This window comes from Saccopteryx leptura, chromosome 2, assembly GCF_036850995.1.
Source record: "Saccopteryx leptura isolate mSacLep1 chromosome 2, mSacLep1_pri_phased_curated, whole genome shotgun sequence".
In the NCBI taxonomy this organism is placed as follows: Eukaryota; Metazoa; Chordata; class Mammalia; order Chiroptera; family Emballonuridae; genus Saccopteryx; species Saccopteryx leptura.
In genome coordinates, this window is record NC_089504.1 from 35,533,907 (window position 1) to 35,556,214 (window position 22,308).

At 50.3% G+C, this 22,308-nt stretch overlaps 1 protein-coding gene across 1 annotated transcript in view; it reads left to right on the forward strand.

Moving 5' to 3' along the window:
- SHB (SH2 domain containing adaptor protein B) overlaps nt 1-22,308 on the forward strand; it is a 133,261-nt gene that overhangs the window by 76,305 nt on the left and 34,648 nt on the right. Inside the window, exon 3 of the mRNA XM_066367612.1 lies at nt 6,710-6,925. Within this exon, the coding sequence (XP_066223709.1) occupies nt 6,710-6,925 (216 nt within the window). The remainder of the gene's footprint in view (nt 1-6,709; nt 6,926-22,308) is intronic.

The window sequence follows — 22,308 nt, forward strand, 5'->3', positions numbered from 1 at the left end:
TTGTGTGGAAACCCTTCCATTTCCAGTGCAGGGCTGGCCTGTCAGATTTCAGTAAGCAGGTCTTCATGGCTCTGGCAGACAAGGGTGATCTCCGAGGAGGGAGGGGTCTTGGAATGGTGTCCCAAAGGAGCCCCAGTGGCAGTGACTGGGACAGTAACATTCCTGGAGTGCTTCCTGTGCATAGGCACTGTCCTAGACACTGAGTACATCTGAATAACTCATACCCTCCTTCCAAGGAGGATACGGTGGCCCCCTCCTCCAGAGATGATGAGACGGTGGCAGCATAGCCTGGTCCCCCACTGGAACCAGGGCTCAGGCCCAAGCAGCCCGGCAGGATCAGTGTTTTCGGCCACCACACTGTGCTGTTGAACCTGTTGCTCACCTGGCCCCGGGCGGCGCCTCCCTCCAGATGGTCAGTGCAGGGCAAGACCCAGTCAGGTCAGTGCTGGGTGTGTCTGAGTCTAGGCCACGCCCAGCCTGGCAGCTGGGGCACAGGTCCCAGGGGCTTCAAAGCCACGCGGGAGAGATGTTACGGCACAGCCAGCACACCTCCCCTGGCTGGGAGGTGGTGGCAGGGCCTGGCCTCCCCGGCCACCTATTCCTCCTGAGGTCTGCTACCCTGTGATTTGAGATCTGGTGTGGATTCCCAGACAAACCCAGCTGAGAAAATTAGAGGCGAGGGGCCTGCAGGCCAGCGTCTGTCATTTCCAGCTCGGCTCCTACACGTCTGCGCCAGCCTCTCCCCGCCCAGCTCCACCCTGCCCAGAGGTTCTAGGGCACCTCTCCTTAGACACTCCTGGAGGTGCTGTCCCGAGTCATTCAGGGACATTCGGAACCTGCTTTCAGTGGGTCCCCTGGACAGCCCTCCTTCCCTACGTGCACCTTCAGCTTCCATCCCTGCATGTCCATCAGACATCATTTTCTGTGCCACAACTTCATGTCTAAATTCTTCAAGGCCCTCCCAAGTTTCCCCCAAGTGAATTGTAGTGCCACATCTGCTCCCCGTGGAGGAAACTTAGCCATCCTTGGGTCAGGGGCTCCCTGAAGGCCAGGACTGTGTCTCATCCGTCTCCATCCAGCTGTGGAGGCGGGCACTCAGTCGCTGCCTGGCTGGGTGCGAGGACGTGTGTTCACTGGGCACATGTGCTGATTTCCTCGGCCCCAGTCTCCCAGAGGGTGAAGTCAAGCCCTGCCCTCCTTGTTCTGTTCCCAAAGCGAAGGTAAAGAAAAGGTTTCTTTTTTTCAATCTTCTTACTAGTAAAAGTATTTATCATAAAGTATGTTAAAGTATTTTTTTTTTCATTTATTTGTGTGTTCATCTGCTTTCAAAATACAGAATTGAGGCTGTCCATAATAAAGAGAAATGTGTCTATTGAGGCTGTTACTGTTACAATAGTCATCAAAATCCATGAAAAAGGATGGTCAAGTGAATCTGCAATATCTAAGCTATCATAGCTATTGAAGTTAAGCATCAAAATCATGAGCTTCCTGCAGCTAAAGAGAAAAAGTAAAAATAAAAAGGAGGGGTGGGGAGGCACAGAGGTGATGAATGCTGGAGCGAAGTATAGCATATAGCTTATCGCTTGTGGGCTTGGGGACCTCTAAACCTCCATGAAAGCCGCTCAGGAGGCTCCTGGTTTGCACCAAGCTCCGTCCTGGTTCCCTACTCAGATACTGCCTACTTCAGGGGTCCCCAAACTATGGCCCGTGGGCCACATGCGGCCCCCTGAGTCCATTTATCCGGCCCCCGCCGCACTTCCGGAAGGGGCACCTCTTTCATTGGTGGTCAGTGAGAGGAGCATAGTTCCTATTGAAATACTGGTCAGTTTGTTGATTTAAATTTACTTGTTCTTTATTTTAAATATTGTATTTGCTCCCATTTTGTTTTTTTACTTTAAAATAAGATTTTTGTGCAGTGTGCATAGGGATTTGTTCAAGTTTTTTTTATAGTCCGGCCCTCCAACGGTTTGAGGGACAGTGAACTGGCCCCCTGTGTAAAAAGTTTGGGGACCCCTGGCCTACTCAGATACTCCCATCCCTTTCCTCGCCATGGCCACAGTCCTTGGTCAGCGCACCGCCTTACCCTCCCGGCTCTGGGCCCTTGGTGAATGTGCCCAGGGTCTTTTCCAGGTCTAACATTCTCTGATTCTAAAGAAAGGGCTCTTTTTTTCCCCCCTTTTGGTTCTTTCTCCATATGTAATTCCACTTGAAAACCTTTCTACTCCAGAGGTCAAGAGAAATCCCCACCCTGTCAATGTGATGTTTCTGCTCCCTGCCTAAGAGGCATGAAATCACAGTCTGCCACCCAATATTAAAGGTCATTTTCCATGAATTTATAGTTGATGATGTCCAGATAACTTGTGACTTCAAACATATGCTCTCCAGCTCCCCTATTAGCTCAGCCTCCGAATCATCACAGATCAGTCTGGGTAATAAGGAGGACGGGCCTTGTCATTAGGCAGGAGACAGCGATGTCTGGTGAGCAGGATGGGCGTAATATTGCCCTTCACTTCCCAGGGCTCTTGGCAAACCTCTCCCTGGAGAGAAGATTTTCCCGAAATTGGCCTTTTCTCAGGGAAAGGCAACTGCTTCTAAAACATGCACAGCTCCTGTAAGCCCAACTTGCTGAACATTATATTCACTTTTATGTGTTTCTGTCTTAATTACATTCTTTTTTCTTTACTAGCATTTTTATTCATTATTTAAAACATTGTTCAAAAATTATTATGCAATAATTCTTTCCTCTATACACAGTAACGGCTTACCTTCCTATATCCAGTCTTCAGTCCCTAATTCATTTCACGTGTGTCTGTACTTACAACACCACTGTCATCAAAGTTTAGATATTATGGGCAAGTGTGCAGTGCTGCTGTTCAGCTCTTCTGAAGCAAGGAGTAGAATTCCCAGCGGGGCATTGTTCACATTGCCCGGGACTTGTTTAGAGAGCTTGTATTATATGGTTTGCTCTCAGCACATAAACAATCTTGTATTTTACTTTTTAACTTAGTGTAATTTCATGCACGCTTTTCCATGTAGCTACATAATCTTCAGATTCATCATTTTAATGGCTGCTTAATATTCCATCCAGTTAGCATGCCATAATTTACTTAACTGTTCCCTATTGTTGGGCCTTAATGAAAATTTGAATTCTCCGTGTAACATGGGGGGTGGGAAGGAGCTTGTTTTAATGACTGCCATTATAACATTCCCCTGCCCTAACTGCATGCCATTACTAACCCAGCTTGGTCAGGCACAGATGCTCTGGGAACAATAAATCCTGTGTGAGAGGTATATGCACGAGGCCCTCTGATTTAATAGCTAATCTGTTCACTGGCATGTATTTTCCTTTTAGGTTGATATTTATGTACAATATTTATCTCTCCTGAATATTGCATAATACTGAACTACTGTATACACATCTGGCACATTCTTCCAGGTACTTTGTCACTTCTGTTAAGGACGTTCATAAATTGACTGGTATTGGGGGTAAATCTGCTGTTAGTTGTCCTTCATTTGTCCCTCTCAGATTCATTGAATATCTGTCTGCAGCCTGGCTCTGAGACGGAGGGCGCTCCTGATTATTGGGGGCCCACAGAAGTACATCTGTAAATTGCTCTGTGGTGACTAGGATTAAATGGTGATCCACATGCAAAGTGTTCTGTAAACTATAGAGTTACCCGGGAGCAATCGCCGGTCCTGTTTGTGAAATTGGATGAAGTGGTTTTCCTAGGCCAGTGCCTGTCCACTGCGTTCTCATGTCCTCAGCTCTCGGAGTTCTCCAGAAACAGGAGGCAGGACTGTGCTCCTTAGAACCGGAGCCAGAGCAATGTAGATGACAATGACTGTACAAAACAGGTCAGCTAGTGGTAGATTTAGTGATTTACAGAGCTGTATACAGTGCTTGACAGGTGGTCTTCACCTTCCACGTGACCGAGGCCTACCTTTTCTAGCTCTTCTCTTTTCCTCTTCCTCCCCCATGAAAAGGGAAGCATCATTCCCCAAACTAACAAATGATCCCAGTTCACTCACAGGACTCAATAAAGTGGGCTTTGCCACCAAAATATGGGACATCTTCTCAGAGGAAATAGGATTTTATTTAGGTGGGCTAAGAACCATGCTGTGAGAGGTGGTTTTTTTTCCTTATTTTTCTCTCTCTAAAAAGTAAAGTTACTCTAATTTGCCCAAGAAAGTGCTTGCTGCTTGCACCCCGACAGCTGTCCTGTCCCTGCCCACCTCCTGTCCGCCAAGGGAACGTGATCCTTGGGCCCGCCTGCCAGTGCGCAGTGGTACCTGTCTGGTTGGTTTAGTCCTCCTTCATTATTTTTTTTACATTTATCAACTATTTAGATAATGTCTTATGGGAGAATGATAGAAAGCTTACTTTTATTTAAGCGAGAGAGAGAGAAAGAGAAGGGGTCAGGGGAAAGACAGGGACAGATAGGAAGAGAGAGAAATGAGAAACATCAACTCTTAGTTATGGCACCTTAGTTGTTCATTGATTGCTTCTCATATATGCCTTGACCACGGGGACTCCAGCTGAGCCAGTGACCCCTTGCTCAAGCCAATAATCTTGGGCTTCAAGCCAGCAACCTTTGGGCTCAAGCCACGACCATGGGGTCATGTCTATGATCCCACACTCAAGCCAGCGACCTCAAGATTTTGAACCTGGTCCTCAGCATTCCAGACCAACGCTCTATCCACTGCTCCATCGCCTGGTCAGGCAGAAATTTCTTTTTAAATTTTAAATTTTTAAATTTTCTTTAAAAATTACATTATTTTCTCTAAAATACAAATAAATAAATATGGTAAACAATAACCTAGTTAGTACTCAAAAAATGGCAAGCTCATGAAGTCAGTAGGCGACTGAATGACGTTTGGGAACTCCTACTCTAACGTTATTGAATGTCAACACTGACAGCTGCTGGCACAGCCTCAGGGGGCTTCTGTGGTATCAGGGCATGTGCTGGGGGTAGGATATTTGTCATCCACATGAGCTGGCCTCGGGTCACGGAGCCCAGCCTAAAGCAATGCTCACGCTCCGAAAGGCTGTCGTTCCTCGTGTGTTTTGTCAGCTGCTCTTCAAGGCACATGTGATTCCACTGTATCTTCATGCCGCTGGAACTCTGATTGGAAGAATGCCTCTCGTGTAAACAGCTGTTGCAACAGCTCACTCTCACGACCTTCACCCCTTTGGTGCCAAGCCTCACCTCCACTCCCGCCCCTCCTGGGAACACCAGCAAGAGCGGACAGGGAATAGACATACAGTGGGATGTTATTCCGCCTTAAAAAGAGATGAAATTCTGACACGTGTTACAACATGGAGGAGCCTTGAAAACAGTATGCTAAATGAAATAAGCCAGTCACAAAAGGACAAATGTCATAAGATTGCCCTCATATGAGGTACCTAAAGTATCAGATGTATACAGCTAGAGATAGCATGGTGGTGGCCATGGGCTGGGAAAGGGAGAACGGAGAGTTAGTGTTTAATGAGTTCAGAGCTTCAGTTTGGGAAAATGAAAAGGTTCTGGAGATGGATAGTAATGATGGTTGAATGTACTTACTACCACTGAACTCTATACTCAGAATGGTCAAAATGGCAAGTGTTATATGTTTTACCCAGTAAAGCAGGAAAGCAGGCAGTGAGCACGTTCTCCCCAGCCCTTGGCTTACCTGGGTCTCACCACAGGGAATCCTGTCCCCTCCTGTTCCCACTTGTCAGAGCTGTCAGTTCAGACGTCATCTCTCTCTCCCCCTGCCTCGTCCCTCACAGGCCCCACATTGAGCCCTTTGCTGTGGAGTATTGTGGTGATATAGGTGGTATCCTTTCTGGAAATAGTGGGCCTCCTGAGAGCAGCCTCTGCAGCGAACCCTCCCTCCCCATGTCCCCACGTGGGCTCTGCACGTGGGTATTCACGATCAAAGCAAGTCTAAAGTGTCCCTGTTTGGCTCAGAAGTACCCAATTGTAGCCTCCTCGCCTCCTTCTTTAGCCCACACTGGCCTCTGGGGGCTGAGCAGCAGCCGAATTGGAGGTCACCCTCAGCCCACACTGGAGCCTGTCCTCGGCACCCTCTCCAGAAGACTAAGGGCTCTTGGTCCTTACTCAGAAGTGGAGCTGGCATCTGCTCTCACATCTGTCAGACGTGCTGTGTGAAGAAGGCAGGCAGGCTCTGGGGGAGACACAAATGCCAGGAAGGAGTCACTTTATTGGGGAGAAACTGGTGACCCTAGGCCCCCTGGGGAAGTCTGTTAGATCTTTTAAAATGAATGTGCAAGCGGGGTGAAAACTTGAGGATCATGGGCGCAGTCTCCTCGTCTGTCATTGAGATGGGGAATGCAAGTCCGAGGGTGAGGAAGACGCCACTTGTCCATAAAGCAGCGAGGGGTTGGGAGCTCTGTCTGCTTTGGGCTGGTGTCAGAACACACCTGGAGTACCATGTGCACATCAGGGCCCCGCCCTTGAGACTGTAGTGAACGAGCGGATGGAGGTAGTGAGCTTTCTGCTTCTGTCCTCAGATCCGAGAGCAGAGGTGCTACCTTCAAAGGATGGGAGGAACAACTGAACACAGAAAAGGGACCTGTTATTACTGTAGTCCCTGCCTTGGCTGGCGGCCATGAACTCTTGTGGGTGGCACCTGGCAGGCCCCAGGTGAGGAACTGTGTGTTTCAGTTCCATTACACCTCTTCTTTCTTTTTTACCTTTGCTTGCAGAATTTCAGAGGCAGGAAAGTGTCCGGTCCCAGCACAAAGGCATCCAGTTATACGACACCCCGTATGAACCCGAGGTCCAAAGCGTTGACTCGGACTCAGAGAGCGCAGTCAGTCCCCGACTGCGGGAGAGCAAGCTGCCCCAGGATGACGACAGGCCCGCGGATGAGTATGACCAGCCGTGGGAGTGGAACCGGGTCACCATCCCGGCTCTGGCAGGTAAGGAACCAGTGGCCCTGCTCGGAGGCGCCACTGACCCACACTGGACACTCATCTTTGGTAAGGGGAGTCAGTGCACTGGCCCCTGCCTGCTCAGATAAACCACAGGGCTGCATTTGCTAGTCCAGGTGGGCTGTCCTTTCTTCTAGTACAACTGAGCCCCTTGAAAATGAATATGAAGGTCCTGGAAGGGAGGCCAGGCCAAAGGGAAATCCTGGGTCTCAGTTCCAGGGAAATCCAGGTCTCAGTCTCCCCAGGTTCCATAGAGGCACATAATCTCACTGACTGTCTTGGTCCTGTTGGTAATGCTCTAGCTCACTGAAGCCAAGATTTCAGATTAAGGAACTTTCTTAAATAAAAACAAAACCAATATGCAGATCATCTCCTACTGAGCCTGAGGGAACACAGCGCTTCCATCTAGTTGTACACTTGCAGTGGGGCTGTCTGCGTCCAGGGTGCTGTGTTTGCTGTCCCGGCTTCAGCATGGACCCATTCACACAGGGGTCAGGAACCTTTTTGGCTGAGAGAACCATGAACGCCACATATTTTAAAATGTAATTCCATGAGAGCCATACAATGACCCGTGTACGTTATGCATTATCCAATAAAAATTTGGTGTTGTCCCGGAGGACAGCTGTGATTGGCTCCAGCCACGAACATGAGCGGTAGGAAATGAATGGATTGTTATACATGAGAATTTTTTATATTTTTAACATTATTTTTTTTATTAAAGATTTGTCTGCGAGCCAGATGCAGCCATCAAAAGAGCCACATCTGGCTCATGAGCCATAGGTTCCCGACCCATGTATTCACAGAGCACAAGCTGTGCATGGCGAGCATCCTGACCTCAGGGGCTGGCCCTCCCCTTGGCCCAGACCCCCTCGAATGACTCAGGTGCTTCCCTTTCGCCCCACTCTTTGAGTCTGGTTTTCTAGAATCCGGGTATTTGTTATAGTACTAAGTAAGTAAGTAAGTAAGTACTGAGTAAGACTCTTCCACAGCCTTTTAGAAAACAGTCTGCCACATGCATCAAGGTCCTGAGCTTGCTCACACCCTTTGATTGTAATGCCAGTCCTTAGGACTCGTGCCAGGGTCATGATCTGAGATTCAGAAAAGGGATTGTTCATGACCACAAAAGATGGGGAACAACCTGAATGTCCAGCAAAATAGGGCCTGCTTAAATGGAATATTGTGCAGCCACTAAAAAGTGCTGTTGAGGCCTGACCTGCGGTGGCTCAGTAGGTAAAAGTGTTGACCTGGAACGCTGAGGTCGCCGGTTCGAAACCCCGGGCTTGCCTGGTCAAGGCACATATGGGAGTGGATGCTTTCCGCTCTACTCCCCCCCCCTTCTCTCTGTCTCTCTCTCTCGCTGTCTCCTCTCTCTAAAAACTGAATAAATAAAAAGAAAGATTAAAAAAAAAAGATTAAAAAAAATTGCTGTTGACGAAGAGTTTATAACAACCTGGGAACATGCTTGTGTTCACTGTTAAGAGGTGGAAAGCCAGATGCAAAAATAAATTTATGCATGTAAAAATTTAGGAATGTGAAAGAGATATTGAATGATTAATTCTTACCACATTGAAGGTCATAAAGAAAGAGTTTTTATTTTTAATTTCTTTAAAATCCCTATTGCTAAAATCTCCCTTTTCCAAGAACAGCTAAACCCAACAATGAGACCTCTGCCCTCCCCCATCCCGTTCCTCTCAATGATGTTCTGGCTGCTCCACCGCCTGCTACTCACAGTTCCCTGGTGTAGCCCTCTGTGCAGATCCCATTCCTTCTGGAAAAATCCTGAGCCTCCTTTGGGGCCCAGCTCAAATGTTGTCATCTCTGTGCGCCTTCCCCGGTACAGCCACACAGCTGATGGATGTCCTTACTGCCTCTCCCGGCCTGCTGCTTCCTGCGCTCATCCCTGGTGAACATTTCTCTGGCCGTGTAGAGTTCATTCTGCGGTGCTGGTCTCACCTTCCAGGCTCTGAGCCCTTCGCTACGAGCCAATGATGAGAGAGTGTGTGGCTGAAGGTCCTTGGTCATCTCCCATGTGTTCTACGCCTCCTTTCTTCCCTTGCACAAGGGAATCTGAGGACTGTCCCTGTACCCCAGCATAGCTGATAAGGGGCTATGCTCCTGGATGTGAGGGGAGCTAGGATGGGGCTGGTGTTGTCCGAGAACTTCCTCTTTGCAAACACCAGTTCCGAGGGCCCGTGGCATGAGTTAGCACTGCAGACAGGTGTGGGGTCTCCCCTCCTCCCTTCTTCTGGACTGAGTGCCTCCACTTCACTCAAGGGCTGTGCTACCTTTGATGCTCTGGTCAATTTGGCGCCTTGCTGCTCAAGATGTGGTCCTGGACTAGCAGCTGGTGAAAAATGCAGGGTCTTGGGTCCCCTCCCAGACCTGCAGAGTCAGAATCTGTTTTAACAAGACCCCCAGGTGACTCACGTGCACGTGAAAGTGAAGAGCATGTGCCCTACTGGACAGCATCTCTTCAGAGAGTTCTCAACCGGAACGTGCCCACTTCGCCCCAAAGGTGGTTCTAGAACCTTCTATGCACTTAGTTTTTCACAAAGGATCACAAGGTCTCTGAATAAGTTTATGAGCCACAAATATCCTTGCTGGACTTGGTTTTATGTCACTGAGTTGTATCACAGGTGTTATTATTGGTTGATAGAGGACAGGCTCAGAATCACGACCCTGTCTGTGTCTCATGGAGTAACTTATCTCTGTGAGTCCTTCTCTGGAGTGTATCTGGTTGTGCTTTTCGCAAGGTGTTGTTGGCTCCGTTCTGATTTCTGGGGCATAGAAGAAAGCTGTTTCTCACAGGCTGGAGGGACGCCATGAGCCCTGGCCTTCAGTCATGGCTGGGTCCCTCCACACGTCTCTGGGAAGAGCCTGCCGGGACAGCATTGGTAGATGAGGAGCAACTTCTTTTTTTTTTTTTTGTATTTTTCTGAAGTTGGAAACAGGGAGGCAGTCAGACAGAGTCCCGCATGCGCCCGACCGGGATCCACCTGGCATGCCCACCAGGGGGCGATGCTCTGCCCATCTGGGGCATTGCTCTGTTGCAACCAGAGCCATTCTAGCGCCTGAGGCAGAGGCCACAGAGCCATCCTCAGCGCCCGGGCCAACTTTGCTCCAATGGAGCCTTGGCTGCGGGAGGGTAAGAGAGAGACAGAGAGGAAGGAGAGGGGGAGGGGTGGAGAAGCAGATGGGCGCTTCTCCTGTGTGCCCTGGCTGTGAATCGAACCCGGGACTCCTGCACGCCAGGCCGACGCTCCACCACTGAGCCAACCGGCCAGGGCCAAGGAGCAACTTCTGTTTTCAGCCCAGAGTGGAGATGGAGTGAGAGTAGATGGGCCACCTGTCAGGTAATGAAGATGAGTTGAAACAGCTTCACTGGCTTGATTACTAAAGTGCTACCACAGTCCTATTTGTAAACCAGGAAGCAGGGCTGCTCAGGAATGAAGGATAGTGTTCTGCCTGAGTGAGCAGTGTGTGCGCACGTGTGTTAGCAAGTCATTGGAGTTGTCAGGGAGGAAGGTGATAGCAGTGCTTGTCTAGGCCCTGTCTCCCTTGTCACTAAACCTATTCACAATGCCTCGCAAAGTTTCCCTGGGCTCTTGGGAGCTCTGTGATGGGTCCTGGCAACCTGGGGTGCAGCATCCTTAGCTGGGTAACATCCGTATGGGATAAAGAAGTCATTACCATCTTTCTCTAATTCTGGATGTTTAGCCCAGATGAGGAAACCTGGGCAGGGAGCCTGGTTAGTGTCTTCAAATTTCCAAAGGGTGTGAAGTGTGAGGGGCCCACAAAGGGCAGAGCTGGGCCCACCGAGGAGACATAGGGATTTAGGGCCCAGGTGAGTGGTAAGAATTTCTGGTATACATGAACGTATATAACAAGCTTACCCTCACTGGACCCTGCAGGTGAAGCTCAGCTGGGCAGGGTCACTGTCAGAGGGTTTTGGCAGCAGTGGGGACTGGCCTGCAGTCACCGCCCGCGGTGCAGCCACACTGGCTCTGCCAGGACCCAGAGTGCTGGTCTGAGACCAGGAGAAGGCAAGGCTTCGGAACTATCTCCGTGAATCAGTTTGTGAAGCAAAAAGTGTTTTCCACCTTTCAAAGTGCTGTCCTGCTTTGCATTCGTAAAAAGAGGCATTTCTCAGAGCGGGGCTTTGGCTGTTTCTACAGAAGTAGCTATTCTGGGCCATCAGCTCCAGACCAGCCTTTATGGAGTTCAGACCCTTTCCGTCTCCCCCAGACTCTGAAGGCTGCAGCCTTGGGATAGTTCGAGTACCACTCCCAATCAAACAGCTACTGCTGGCTGTGAGGCTGTGAGGTGGTCTTAGGTTCTTGGCAAAGTCTTCCCTTCTCTCAGAATTCTGTCGCCAGGTGAGTGAGAACTACCACAGGCTCTCACGAAATCCCTGGGTCTACATTGCCTGCTCTCCCTCCAGGAAGCTGATCGGGGCCTCAGCCAGAACCCCCACCCCTACATCAGCCTTCCCAGAGGATCCCATTCCACTTGCATGACCTTTGTTGATCCCAGCCCCCAGGACAGATGCCCGGTCAGGTTTCACCCCGGCTGCAGCCTGGCCAGCTGCCAGCTGCCAGCCATGGAGAGGTGGTGTGGCTTCCATGAAGCTGTCAGCCCCCTTCCCACCCAGCAGAGACACCTGCTTCAGAGCTGGCTGGACTCAGTTCCCAGCCTGTTTAACTTGCCCCCTGGGAGTCTTTACAGTAACAAATTGTGAGACTGGCAGGTGGGTCTAGAAATGGCTTTCCTGCTGGCCCACAGCTCCCACATGCAGCCCTGGGCCCACACAAGGGCCCTGTGGAGTCCTCTGCCTGGGGTGGGGCAGGAAAAGCAGCCTGGGGTGATTCCACATTGTCTCAGGGCGGCAGTGATTGGTATGGAGGGTTTGACCAGCCCCTGGGCTTTGTGGCACAGGTCATCAGACGGACAAATGGAGCCTGCACCAGAGGTGGCCACATGGGCGGGGCTGAGGAGCTGGGTGGACAACCTGGAGAAGCAGACCCAGGCTCAGGCTGGCACGGACGTGATGTCTCCACATCTCCGAGTAGCCTCTGGGAGGACAGGGATTGAGTAAGTCCCAGAAGCTCTGTTCCCTCGCCCGGAAGTGCGCTGGCTGCAGAGGGTCCTGGTGAGGCTGAGAGGGCACCACACCGGGAAGGTGCTGGCACTTCCAAGTGCTTCCGTGTGCGTCCTCTCTCTTAGTCCTCACACCCACTCTCTAGGAAATCAGTTTCCTCCTTTTACAGATATGGAAACTGAGGTGCAAAGAGAAGAAATAACCTGCCCAAGGGCAGCCATAGAGCTGGGATTTGAACCTGCAAAGCCCGGTTCCAGAGCCCAAGTCTGAATCCAGCCGATGTCTGGGCTCCCTGCTGCTATCCAAAATGCTGCCTAAAATATGGTCAGAGCCCTCACCCTGCCAGAGTCCTCAGGAAATGCCACATGTCTCATCACCCTTGCACCAATTTCTTTTTACGTCTGGGGCAGGATAGGATAGTGGGGTGTGTTCCCACTTGTAATGATTCCAGCTAAAGATTCTGTAGGAGCCCAAGTTCTGGGGGTTTGAGCCTGCATGGGGGTGACTAGAACCATCCCGTGATTTGGTCATACCACCATACAGCACAGGGAGGGACCCTCACACCATGGCACCCACTCCCTCTTTTCCAGCTGGGGAAACTGAGACCTGCTGGACACCTCAGAGCAGAGCCATTCCAGTCATACACAGAGGGTGGATCAACATTTCCCTATAATCCACTGAGTCAAGTTCAAAGCTACACCCTCAGTGATTTGCCATCACCTCTGAGGAGCAGTTGATTGGTGTGCTTGCTAGAGGAGTGGGGCAGCAGAAGAATGTGTGAAGAGTGCCCTCGATCATAGAGAAACCGAGTCATCTCACTTTCAACTCACCATCTGGGGATTTGTCTCTGTTAAAGCGACTTTGCAGGCAATGTCCTGGGTTCAGCCAGTGTCAGGTCTGCCTCCCAGCCAAGATAGAAGATAGACCAATGACTCGTGCTAAACATAGTTATCTGGGATGCTGTCTGTCTTCCCCACTAGCTCCTTGGTGGGTTTCTCTGCCCTAGTCAAGTGAGGGCAGTGTCTTGCACATTGGGAGTCAGTGGGACAGCAGGAGTCGGACAGTCCCATGTTCACATGCCAGATCCACCATTCACCAGCTGTGGCACCTCAGACGAGTTTTGTAATCTCCCTGAGTCTTAGTTTTCCCATCTGTAAAATGGGGGTAGTCACAACTCTTGCCACACTGGGTCGCTGTGATGACCAAGGGAAAAGATCTGAATGAGAAGACTTTGAAAGCCCTATGGGTCACACATGAGAGAATGGTTATTGGTGTCCAGGGAAGGCTTGCTGTATTAAATAAAATTTAATATAATATTAAAACAGTACTGCTGTACAAAGAGGTACTTAAGAGGGCACAGAGGACCCATTTAAAAAGCACATTCCCAGTTACGCCTGGCAGTGACATGCATAGATGGTGTAGAAAGCAACATTTCTGTAGGAAATCCTAAATTCTTTTTAATGTTTATTTTTATTGATTTTTAGCGAGAGAGGAAGGGGAAGAAAGAGACAGGAACAATCTTTTTCTATATGTGTCTTGACTGAGGATCGAACCCGCAACCTCTGTGCTTCAGGACGATGCTCTACCAACTGAGCCATCCAGCCAAGGCAGAAATCCTAAATCTTAATTCCAGCAATAATGCTAATCATGATTGAGCCACTCAGGTCTTTCATTCTTTATTCATTGGTCCCTGGGTATAACAAGGTCTCCTCTGCTCCATCCCCATTCTAGCTGGGACACAGATATGGGTTAGTTGGTTTGCCCATAGCATTCATTGGAATCACCTGGAGGGGGGAAGCATTAAACAGATTTTCTGGGTTTCACCCCCGGAGTTTACAGTTCAGTAGGTTCTTAGGTTGAGGCATGAGAATTTGCAGTTCTAACCAGGTCCCAGGTGTTACTGATGCTGCTGATCTGGGGACCTTTGAGAACTTGTGTTAGGTACTAGAGTCAGGATGGAGTTAGGGAGGAGAGGTCACAGCTTGGCTTAGCTGGTATCAGTGCTGCCTCCTCCAGGAAGCTTTCCCTGATACGACCAGTCCCTTCCCCACCCTCATTCCAGGTTGCTGAGTCCTCTGTGCTCCTACCACATCCTGTATGGGTGTGCACTGGTTTATTCTGGTACAGCCATACACACTTGTCACTGTCAGCTTGGGGAGAGCAGGACGGGGACATAAGTGCTGTTGTTCACCCCTTAGCCAGGCACCCTCTTGAGTTTGACACTTTCCCAGCCTCATCAAGTGAAGCTAAAAGGGCAAAGAAAAGTAAAGTAAGGTCCCAGGTACGTCTGTTTCCTAAACAATCATGAATCATCTCTAAGCCAGCTCAATTGGCTGATTTTAAATAATCCTATTAAGGTAAGGGAGTGAGGGAAGAACAGAAAATTAACACTTAGCGAGCACCAATTATGAAGCTAGCAAGGGTTCACCCTAGGAAGCCCTACAATATGAGTGTGGGTTCACTGTCATTACACAGGTGACTACTCAGGCTCAGAGAGGGTGAGCAGCTTGCCCACAGTCACACAGCTAATGAACTCGGGTTTGGGTCAGTCTGACCGTGAAGCCTTATCCTCCACTGCTGCATTGACATCTCGAGTGTGAAATGAGTAGGTCTGAACATTCCCTTTATCTTGTTCTGGTGTGAGGTGGCCTCAGTTATGGAGGTGGAAGCAGTTGTGCCCACTCTGTGACTTGTCACTATCACAGTCAAACACCAATGCTGTGAAGCTGGTAGTGCTGACGTGTACGTCAGGCACTACTCCAGGCTTGCTGTTCCCACTGAGCCCTGTGACTCATCCTCTTGCACTCAGAATAAACAGGTTCAGCCTCTGTAGAAGGTTCCTCGGGGAATCTTAGACCTGCCACCCTCCCCTGGTGCACCCAGTGAATACCACCTCCTTCACCATTGGCCCCACTTGGCTCCCATGATGCTTCCTGCCTCCTGCTTAGTTTCCCAGAATGCCTTTGGCCTGCAAGGAAATTAACAATTGTGTTTGTACCAGGAGCTTTTTGGTATATACTAATGAGTAACAGTTGTAATTAATATTTAACACGTGTGAACAGCAGGTCTGCAGAGAAGGGGGGTTAAAGGAGAGAGCTGGGATCACTTGTTTCCTTTGGCTAATATGTTACTGAGGGACAGGTTTTTCCAGTTGGCTTTTCTGTTTGACTTATGAATGAATTCATTTAGTAACCTAAAAAAAAAAAAGAAAGAAAGAAAGAAAAGCACTAGTGTTTAATAGCTTGATTCATCTGCTAATTATACTGATGGATAGAAATGTTCCTTTAAGCGCCTTTGTCTCCTTTATGGAAAAAAAAACCCAAAGATTTGATAGAAGGTCCTTGCTCTTCTGTTTGGCAGTTCAGAGCTCTTCATGTGGATAGAGATTTTTAAACTCCAGGAGGTCAGAGACTCTGCCTGCCTTGCTCACACCCGGATCCCCACCTAGATCAGTGCCCGGCACATGAGCAGTTAGTGATTTGTTCAATGATTGAATAAATCAAGTTTCAGGGAAACCAACCCCCAATTCTCTTCAAGGTGCTACAAGACATGTAATCATGCATCCTGCTCACACAAAAAATGATTTGTTTTCATAGCATTCTTTTCCACTGTACACCTGTCTTCTCCCCACATGAGGCTGAGGGACCTGCACTTGGAGAGGCATTTTGAGTGGCTGTTGACTGCTGTGGTTGCCACCTCTAGTCTGAACTCACAGAGAGAGAGTGTGTCCCTGCCTGTCTGAGGGTTGCCCACACATCAGGTGCCCTATTGGAAATGGGGAGACTGGTATGCCGGTGGACGGCAGGCAGACCTCTGAGAGCCATGCAGCTGGCCTGTCCCCTCCTGTCTCTCTGCCTTCCCTCGCTGCCATCTGTGGAGGGGCGGCAGCAGACACATAAACAGATGGGCTAGGGCTTTGGTGCTCCTTGATGGGGAAACTTGTTTCCACAGAGACCCACCCTGCTCCCTGCAGGTCCTCTGAGGCTTGTGGCTAGGTCTCAGGCCCTAGGATTCTAAGGAAGTGTCTGTGGGTGACTGCAGGTGGGATGAGAGATCACTGCATCAGACCTCAGCAGGCTTTCTCTGACAGGTGAGCTCGGCACAGAACTAGCCGTGTGCACGTGGTTTCAAGTGCCAGGGGATCTGGATGTAAAGCCCCGTGTTGCCACTTGCTAGTGGGGTGACCTGAGCAAGTTGCCTGTTTCCTCGTGTGTAAAATGGAGCAGCAGTAAGTGCGGAGCAGGCACAGTGAGTCTCCGTGGATGCTGGCTGTTGGTCTCACTGTCGTCACTGCCATTGTTTTGAGAATGTGTTGTGCTGCAGACAGGATTTGTGCTGAACTCATCTGCGGTCTCTGGCATTCAAAAGACCTGGATGCAAGTCCAAGTTGAAGTCTAGTTGTTGACTTGGGGCAAGTCAGTCCCTTTTCAGCCCTCCTTTTCTCATCTGTAAGATGATTTATGATGGTAAAAATGGCTTGCTTTGGCAGCTCAAGGCCTCTGTGTTTGGGTCATTTAATGATTTTCATCAGGATTTTTCTTTATATTTCCTGCAGCCAAGCCTTTGGGACTGTCTTTGCACCAGGCAGTGGTGTCCGCGTTTCCTTCGGGGGTGCAGGATAAGAGGATGAAGGCACGCCTCCTTGTGCCAGGCCCACTTTTCCTGGCCCAGGCTGCGCTCTACTGACATGGACTGTCTCCTTGCAACCAGGGTGGCGTCCCGGCATCTGCCTCACAGCCTTCCCAATGCCCTGCTTTGTGGAGAGTCGCCACTTCCTCCCCTCACAATGAGGACCTCTGTTCTTAGGCACCGCCCACAAGATGTGGCAGCGTGGTGCCCTGGGGCCTGTGTGTGTCTGGGAGGTGAACACAGAGGCCTCTTGTTGGTGATCCTGGAAATGCAAACCAAACATTTGCTGAGCCACATGTTGTCTTACAGCCTACATGGAGCTACAGCTGTCATTCACGGGGCAGGCGCGGGGACTGAGGCCCGCTCTTGAACTGGAGGGAAAGGGGGAACTTCACTTCTCAGGGCCTTAGTTTCTCCATCTGCAGAGTGGGATTGCAAGTACTCATCTTGCTGAGAGGAGCAGATGAGAGGATGTAGAACATGGGTGTAGAAAGCTGAAGCAGCAGAGGACTGTTGTCATAGGAATAGTTTTGGTCAACTGCAAGTGTTTGTGCATTGTCATGAAAGTTTATGGTATTTCCATACACTTCAGGGTTCATGTGTGCCAGTTAACCCCCCACACCAACGCATGGTATCCCTCCTTACCCCGTCTTGGGGGCTCACAACTGCCCTATCTGTGCCTGTCCACCCCTGCCCTTCCCACTTCCCCCTCCCCCCAACAAACACACCACAAGACTGTGGCCTGCTGTCAGCAGTGTGGAGGATGACACCAGCGATTGTGTCAGTCACCGTGGGCATTTTTATACTGCTGTCTGATGTCCTTGTGTTTTCAGAATAATAGGACATCCATGAAACAAACCCAGGCCCCTCCTGTCAGTCCCACGTGGTTTACACACGGCCCATACTCATTTCTGCCTCATCCACAGAGAGCCTAGAGAAGCCTCATCAGCAGACCAACAGCTCCTTGCAAATCACTCTGTGCTTAGTCTCTTGCTGCCCATCCTTCTAATCCTCGCTGCTTCTGCTTTAGGGACTCTGCCCTGGGCTAGGGAACTGGGAGGGTCCGAGACTCCAGACCAGCCAGAAAGAAGCAGCCACTGAACATAGAGCACTTTGCGGGCCTCACCTGGGGCCCAAGGACCCTGGCCCCCCCTTTGCTTCCTCCCAGCTCCCTTTGAACAGCCCCTGTTCTCACGGGCCACCAGCCACATCCTTGGTCAGCTGGGAATACTGGAGGATGTTTGGCAGACTGTGGACTCTCCCCTGCCTGCCCCTCCCTAGAGAAAGGCACTCCTAGGGCACCCCCCCCCCCCAGGTGAAGGGAGGCCGCCCAGGGCCTCAATCCCAGAGCAGAAGGGTCAAGGGCTGGGGTCTAGTGCCTGCTTCCTGGTGTGGCAGCCTGCCCTTATCAGTTCAGGCAGGCTACTTGCCTGCACCAGGCCCCATTTGTAAAAAATGGACAAAGTAGCCCTGGCCTCCTGGGTTTGCTGCCAGAGTCAGAGGGGATGCCACGCCAAGCCCTCATGCGCGCCTGCCTATGCACAGAGAACACTGAGTGAGGATTAAGCCATTTTTCATAACTTTTGAAATAATTTGAGTTGGGAGTGCAGTTCCTAAGTTTCCTTTCTTGATTGATAAGTGGAGGTTTTATGGTTTTGCTGACCTGAGTGGAGCTGGATTCATTCGCTCAACAGATATTAGCTTCTACTATGCACACATCAGGCACTCACTGTTCTAGGCATTGAGGATTCAGCTGTGAACAAAACAGCACGTTCTGTCCCTCTTGGAATTTCCAACTAGGACAGCAGTTCCACCCAAGGTTGAGAAAACAGGTGATTTCTGATACAAGGCCCTTTTTTCTCTTGAGCGCGTGGAAGGGAACTGATCTGAGCATGGATGCGACTGTGGGAAGGGGGACCACTGTCTAGGGAACCTGCCTGGAGTTTTGATACTTTGTTACCATCTCCACAATTCTTTGTGCTCTAAGCATTGTCAACCCTGTTTTACAAGAGGTAGCTAAGGCTCACAGTCTTAGAAACTTATGGAGTCACAGTAATTAATGGCAAGGCAGGATTTAAACCCGGATCTTCCTAAGTCCAAAGCTCACATGCTCTCCGTAATGCTGAGCCACTGCCCTTCCTCCATTGTCCGGCCTTGTTGCAGCCTACGGGCCCTTCTGTAGAGCTGGCTGCATGGTGGGTGGGGGAGGCTCCCAGGAGCTGAGGCACGAGGCCCCATCTCCATTGGGTTCTGAGAACGCATCCCCACGCTGGCCCTGCAGTACAGACTGGGGTGGGGCCAGACAAGGGCAAAGATGGGTGGGCTGCTAGGCGGAAAACAGGAGAAAGGAATTCTACCTGGGGCTCTTGGGCAGAATTTGCCGTGGGAGGCAGCATTGGAGTTGAACTTGGAAAACTGTCTGGGACTTCTGCGAACAGATAATGAGTAAAGAGATTCTAGGGGGCAGGCACAGCCAAGGCCCAGAGGCAGAAAGGCAGGTAATGGATTTGGGGACTGGTTCTTATAACTGGAGCCTTGGGTTTTATAGGAGAAAATGTATCCAGGTCATGTTGGCATCGAGCCACTGAGGACCTTGAGCACCAGAGTGAAGAGCGTGCCCTCCGGGTCAAGCCCTGGGAGCCAGCGAGGGTTCGTGCGCCCGGCAGAGCTGTGCTTGAGAGACCCGTCAGTTTTTTGGAACTTGTTCTTTGACCAGCCCTAAACCATAAAAGGAAGGAGCCGGACCCAGAGGAACACGTTTATTTCATCTAAGCAAACATTTACTAAGCGCCGTCTCCATGCCGAGTGCTGCAGTAGGTTTAGAGGCAAACAAGACAGGAGAGGGAAATGAGAAGTAAAATGAATGCCAAGATCCGCCCCCACAGAATGGCCAGGCTGATTGGGGAGCAGTGGTGTGGGTGCCCCCTGGGCCACGAGAGAAGTGCCAAGTACCGTGAGCCACAGATTGAGCATGCCATCAGCAGCAGGTGGGCCCAGGGGAGGCTTTGTGCCATCCTAGGGCGCTTCTAGATGCCTTGCAGCTGGAGCAGGACAGTGGTCCTTCCAAGTCTAGAGGACATGCCACAGGCTGGATGAATGAGGCACGCCCCTGCCTGACTGTCCCTGCTGGTGTCTTTATGGGGAAGGAGGCCTGCAGTGGGGAACCCTGACCGGCGGATCCACAGGCCTTGGCCCACCCCTTAGCCTTGAGAACCTGGAGGAGCTTTTCCTCACGTCCTCTGGGCTCTCAGTATCTCCCCCATTACCCACAGGGCAGCAGGGTTCTTGTGAGGCTTAGAACTAGCGTGGGTGCCCGGGACACCGTCCTTCCTCATTTTCAGTGGTGGAACTTCAGGACCAATTGGTATAAAATCTGTAATACAGCAGGTCCTCAAATAACGACAGTGAAACGCACCATTGTTTCATTATAACGTTGATGAGCTGCCATAGGAACTTAACTCTTGTTTATATCCGTCAGCCTGTGGTAAAATCGGTTTTGTTATGCGTCGTTTCACTTACAATCACAGAACCTGTCAGTGGCGTTAAGCAAGGGCTTTACTGTACAAGTAGGAAAGAACCAGCTTTGGAAGCCAATCTGATTAAAGGGAGGAAATAAAAGGCCTCCTGGAATATGGGAGGCACCTGAGCTGGGGCTTAAAGGATGAGGTTTGTCATCAGACCAGGACTTTTGAAGGACATTTCGGTCATCAAAAAGGGGCCTTTTCACCTGCCCTGGAGAGAAAGGCTGTTGGAACCACGGGCCAGGCCTCCCACTGCTGCCAGGAGTTCTGGTCCTGCCCACCTGAGTCTCCCCTCCCTCCTGCAGAACTCTGACTCCCATTTGTAATTGCCTATAGGTGGAATTAATTAGGTTCTGTCATTCTAACGACTCTGCAGGGGTGGCATATTTTTTCTCCTAAATTCAGATATTCTTTTGAGGGCTGTGTCTTCTCTTATCTTTTGCAGAAAAACCACTAAATTAAAAGAATTGCCATTTTAAATTGCAGATTAAAGAGAAGCTTAATTGGAAGAAATGAAGGCAGTGGTGTTTGGAGCTTTTGTTCTTAACGTTTTTGGTATTTTTTTCTTTTGCTCCTGAATCACTGCACTTGGAGTTTGTATATTTTTATTTTAGGTGAAATGATTTGCCTAATTAAGCCTGCCATTTATCAGCACCTGTTCTTCCTAAAATATATGGCTATATTATTAAGCTTGTGAGTGAATGCATAAATTAATTCAGCAGGGAATTACAGTGTTGACTGGGACGTCATTAGGTTTTATCCAATTTATCTGGTAAGAAAACTGATTTTTTTTTTTTTTCCCCAACAAAGTGAAACAGCAGCTGATTGAGTTTCTTCATTCAGTCTTTTGTTGCGCACTTGTTACACTGCAGGCATGTGCTAGGCGTGTCGAGGCAAATGTGGCACAGCCCCTGCCCTGGAGGGGTTCATGGGGAGCCAGGCAGGCAAGTTGGCAATTAGGATCCCATAGGCTAAAGTCAAGGTCAGTCTGGAGAGGGGCTGAGGTCAGGGAATGCTCCCTGGAAGATGTGACCCCTGAAGGGCCAGTGGAATCCATCAGGTGGAGAGGTTGGGCGAGTGGCGTGAGGGGTGTGTCCTGGTGATGCAGACAGAGGGCTCCGCCCGGAAGGGAGCCTGGTGAGATCTGAGGCAGGATAGTCAGCCAGGTCCTTGGTTGTTCTGGAGAGCTTTGGTTTCTTCCCCAATCCATGTTCCATATTCTGTGCCCCTCTTCTCACCTTCTGTGCCAGGAGATGTGCAGTGGGAATTCATATTGGCAGAAATCCTTAAGTTCTGATTTTCGTCAGTGGAGCCCCAGGCTGTCAGAGGTGAAAATGCCTTCCATTCATACGGTCTCTTCCTCTTTCCTGTGGCAGAGCCACGCCTGGAACCTCACCTCTCACCTAGACCCTCTCCACACCGCACCCCTTAGCTAGCTGCCCCCTCTCCTTTCCTGACAACCAGAGAGTGAGTAGAGGGGAGGCGTCCCGAAGCCCACGGTGGTCTCACATGCCCTGACCTGATCCGCTGTGCCCAGACCTCCCTCTCAGTGGCATGTCACACAGCGTTCTTCCCTGCCTCACCCCACAGGTAGCCTCAGGTCCTGTTGGTGTCACCTCCTTAACTTCTTCCATCGTTTAGGGACCTGGCCTCCATCAACTTACCTAACTGGTCTCCCTGCCTTGGGGTTGCCCCTGACCCACCCTCCATCAGCAGTCAAAGAGGACTCTAAAACCCAGTTGGAGAGTAGATGGGTTGACATCTCTAGGAGCAAGTCCCAGCTCTTTAGAAAGGGGCTTTCTGACCAGGTCCTTACTTGTCTACCTGATCCCCATGCTTGCCCCTGCCCACAGTCAGCCATCCAGGGCTCTGCAAGGAAGGCGTCTCAAGTCAGAACCTGCTTCAGCTCTTTCTCACCCCCCCCCCATAAGGAACATACCCCATTTGATGGGCTGCCCTGAGGGCTGGTGTGGTTCAGCGGGAATCCCGGTGGGATGGATAGCCAGGCTGGGAAGGCAGGGAGAGAGGGGCCGTGTGTGCCAGGCCCCAGCTCCTCAGTCAGATGCCAGAGGGCTTTCTTGCTCACACAACCCAGGACTTGTTCCCTCGAAAGGCCTGTAGTC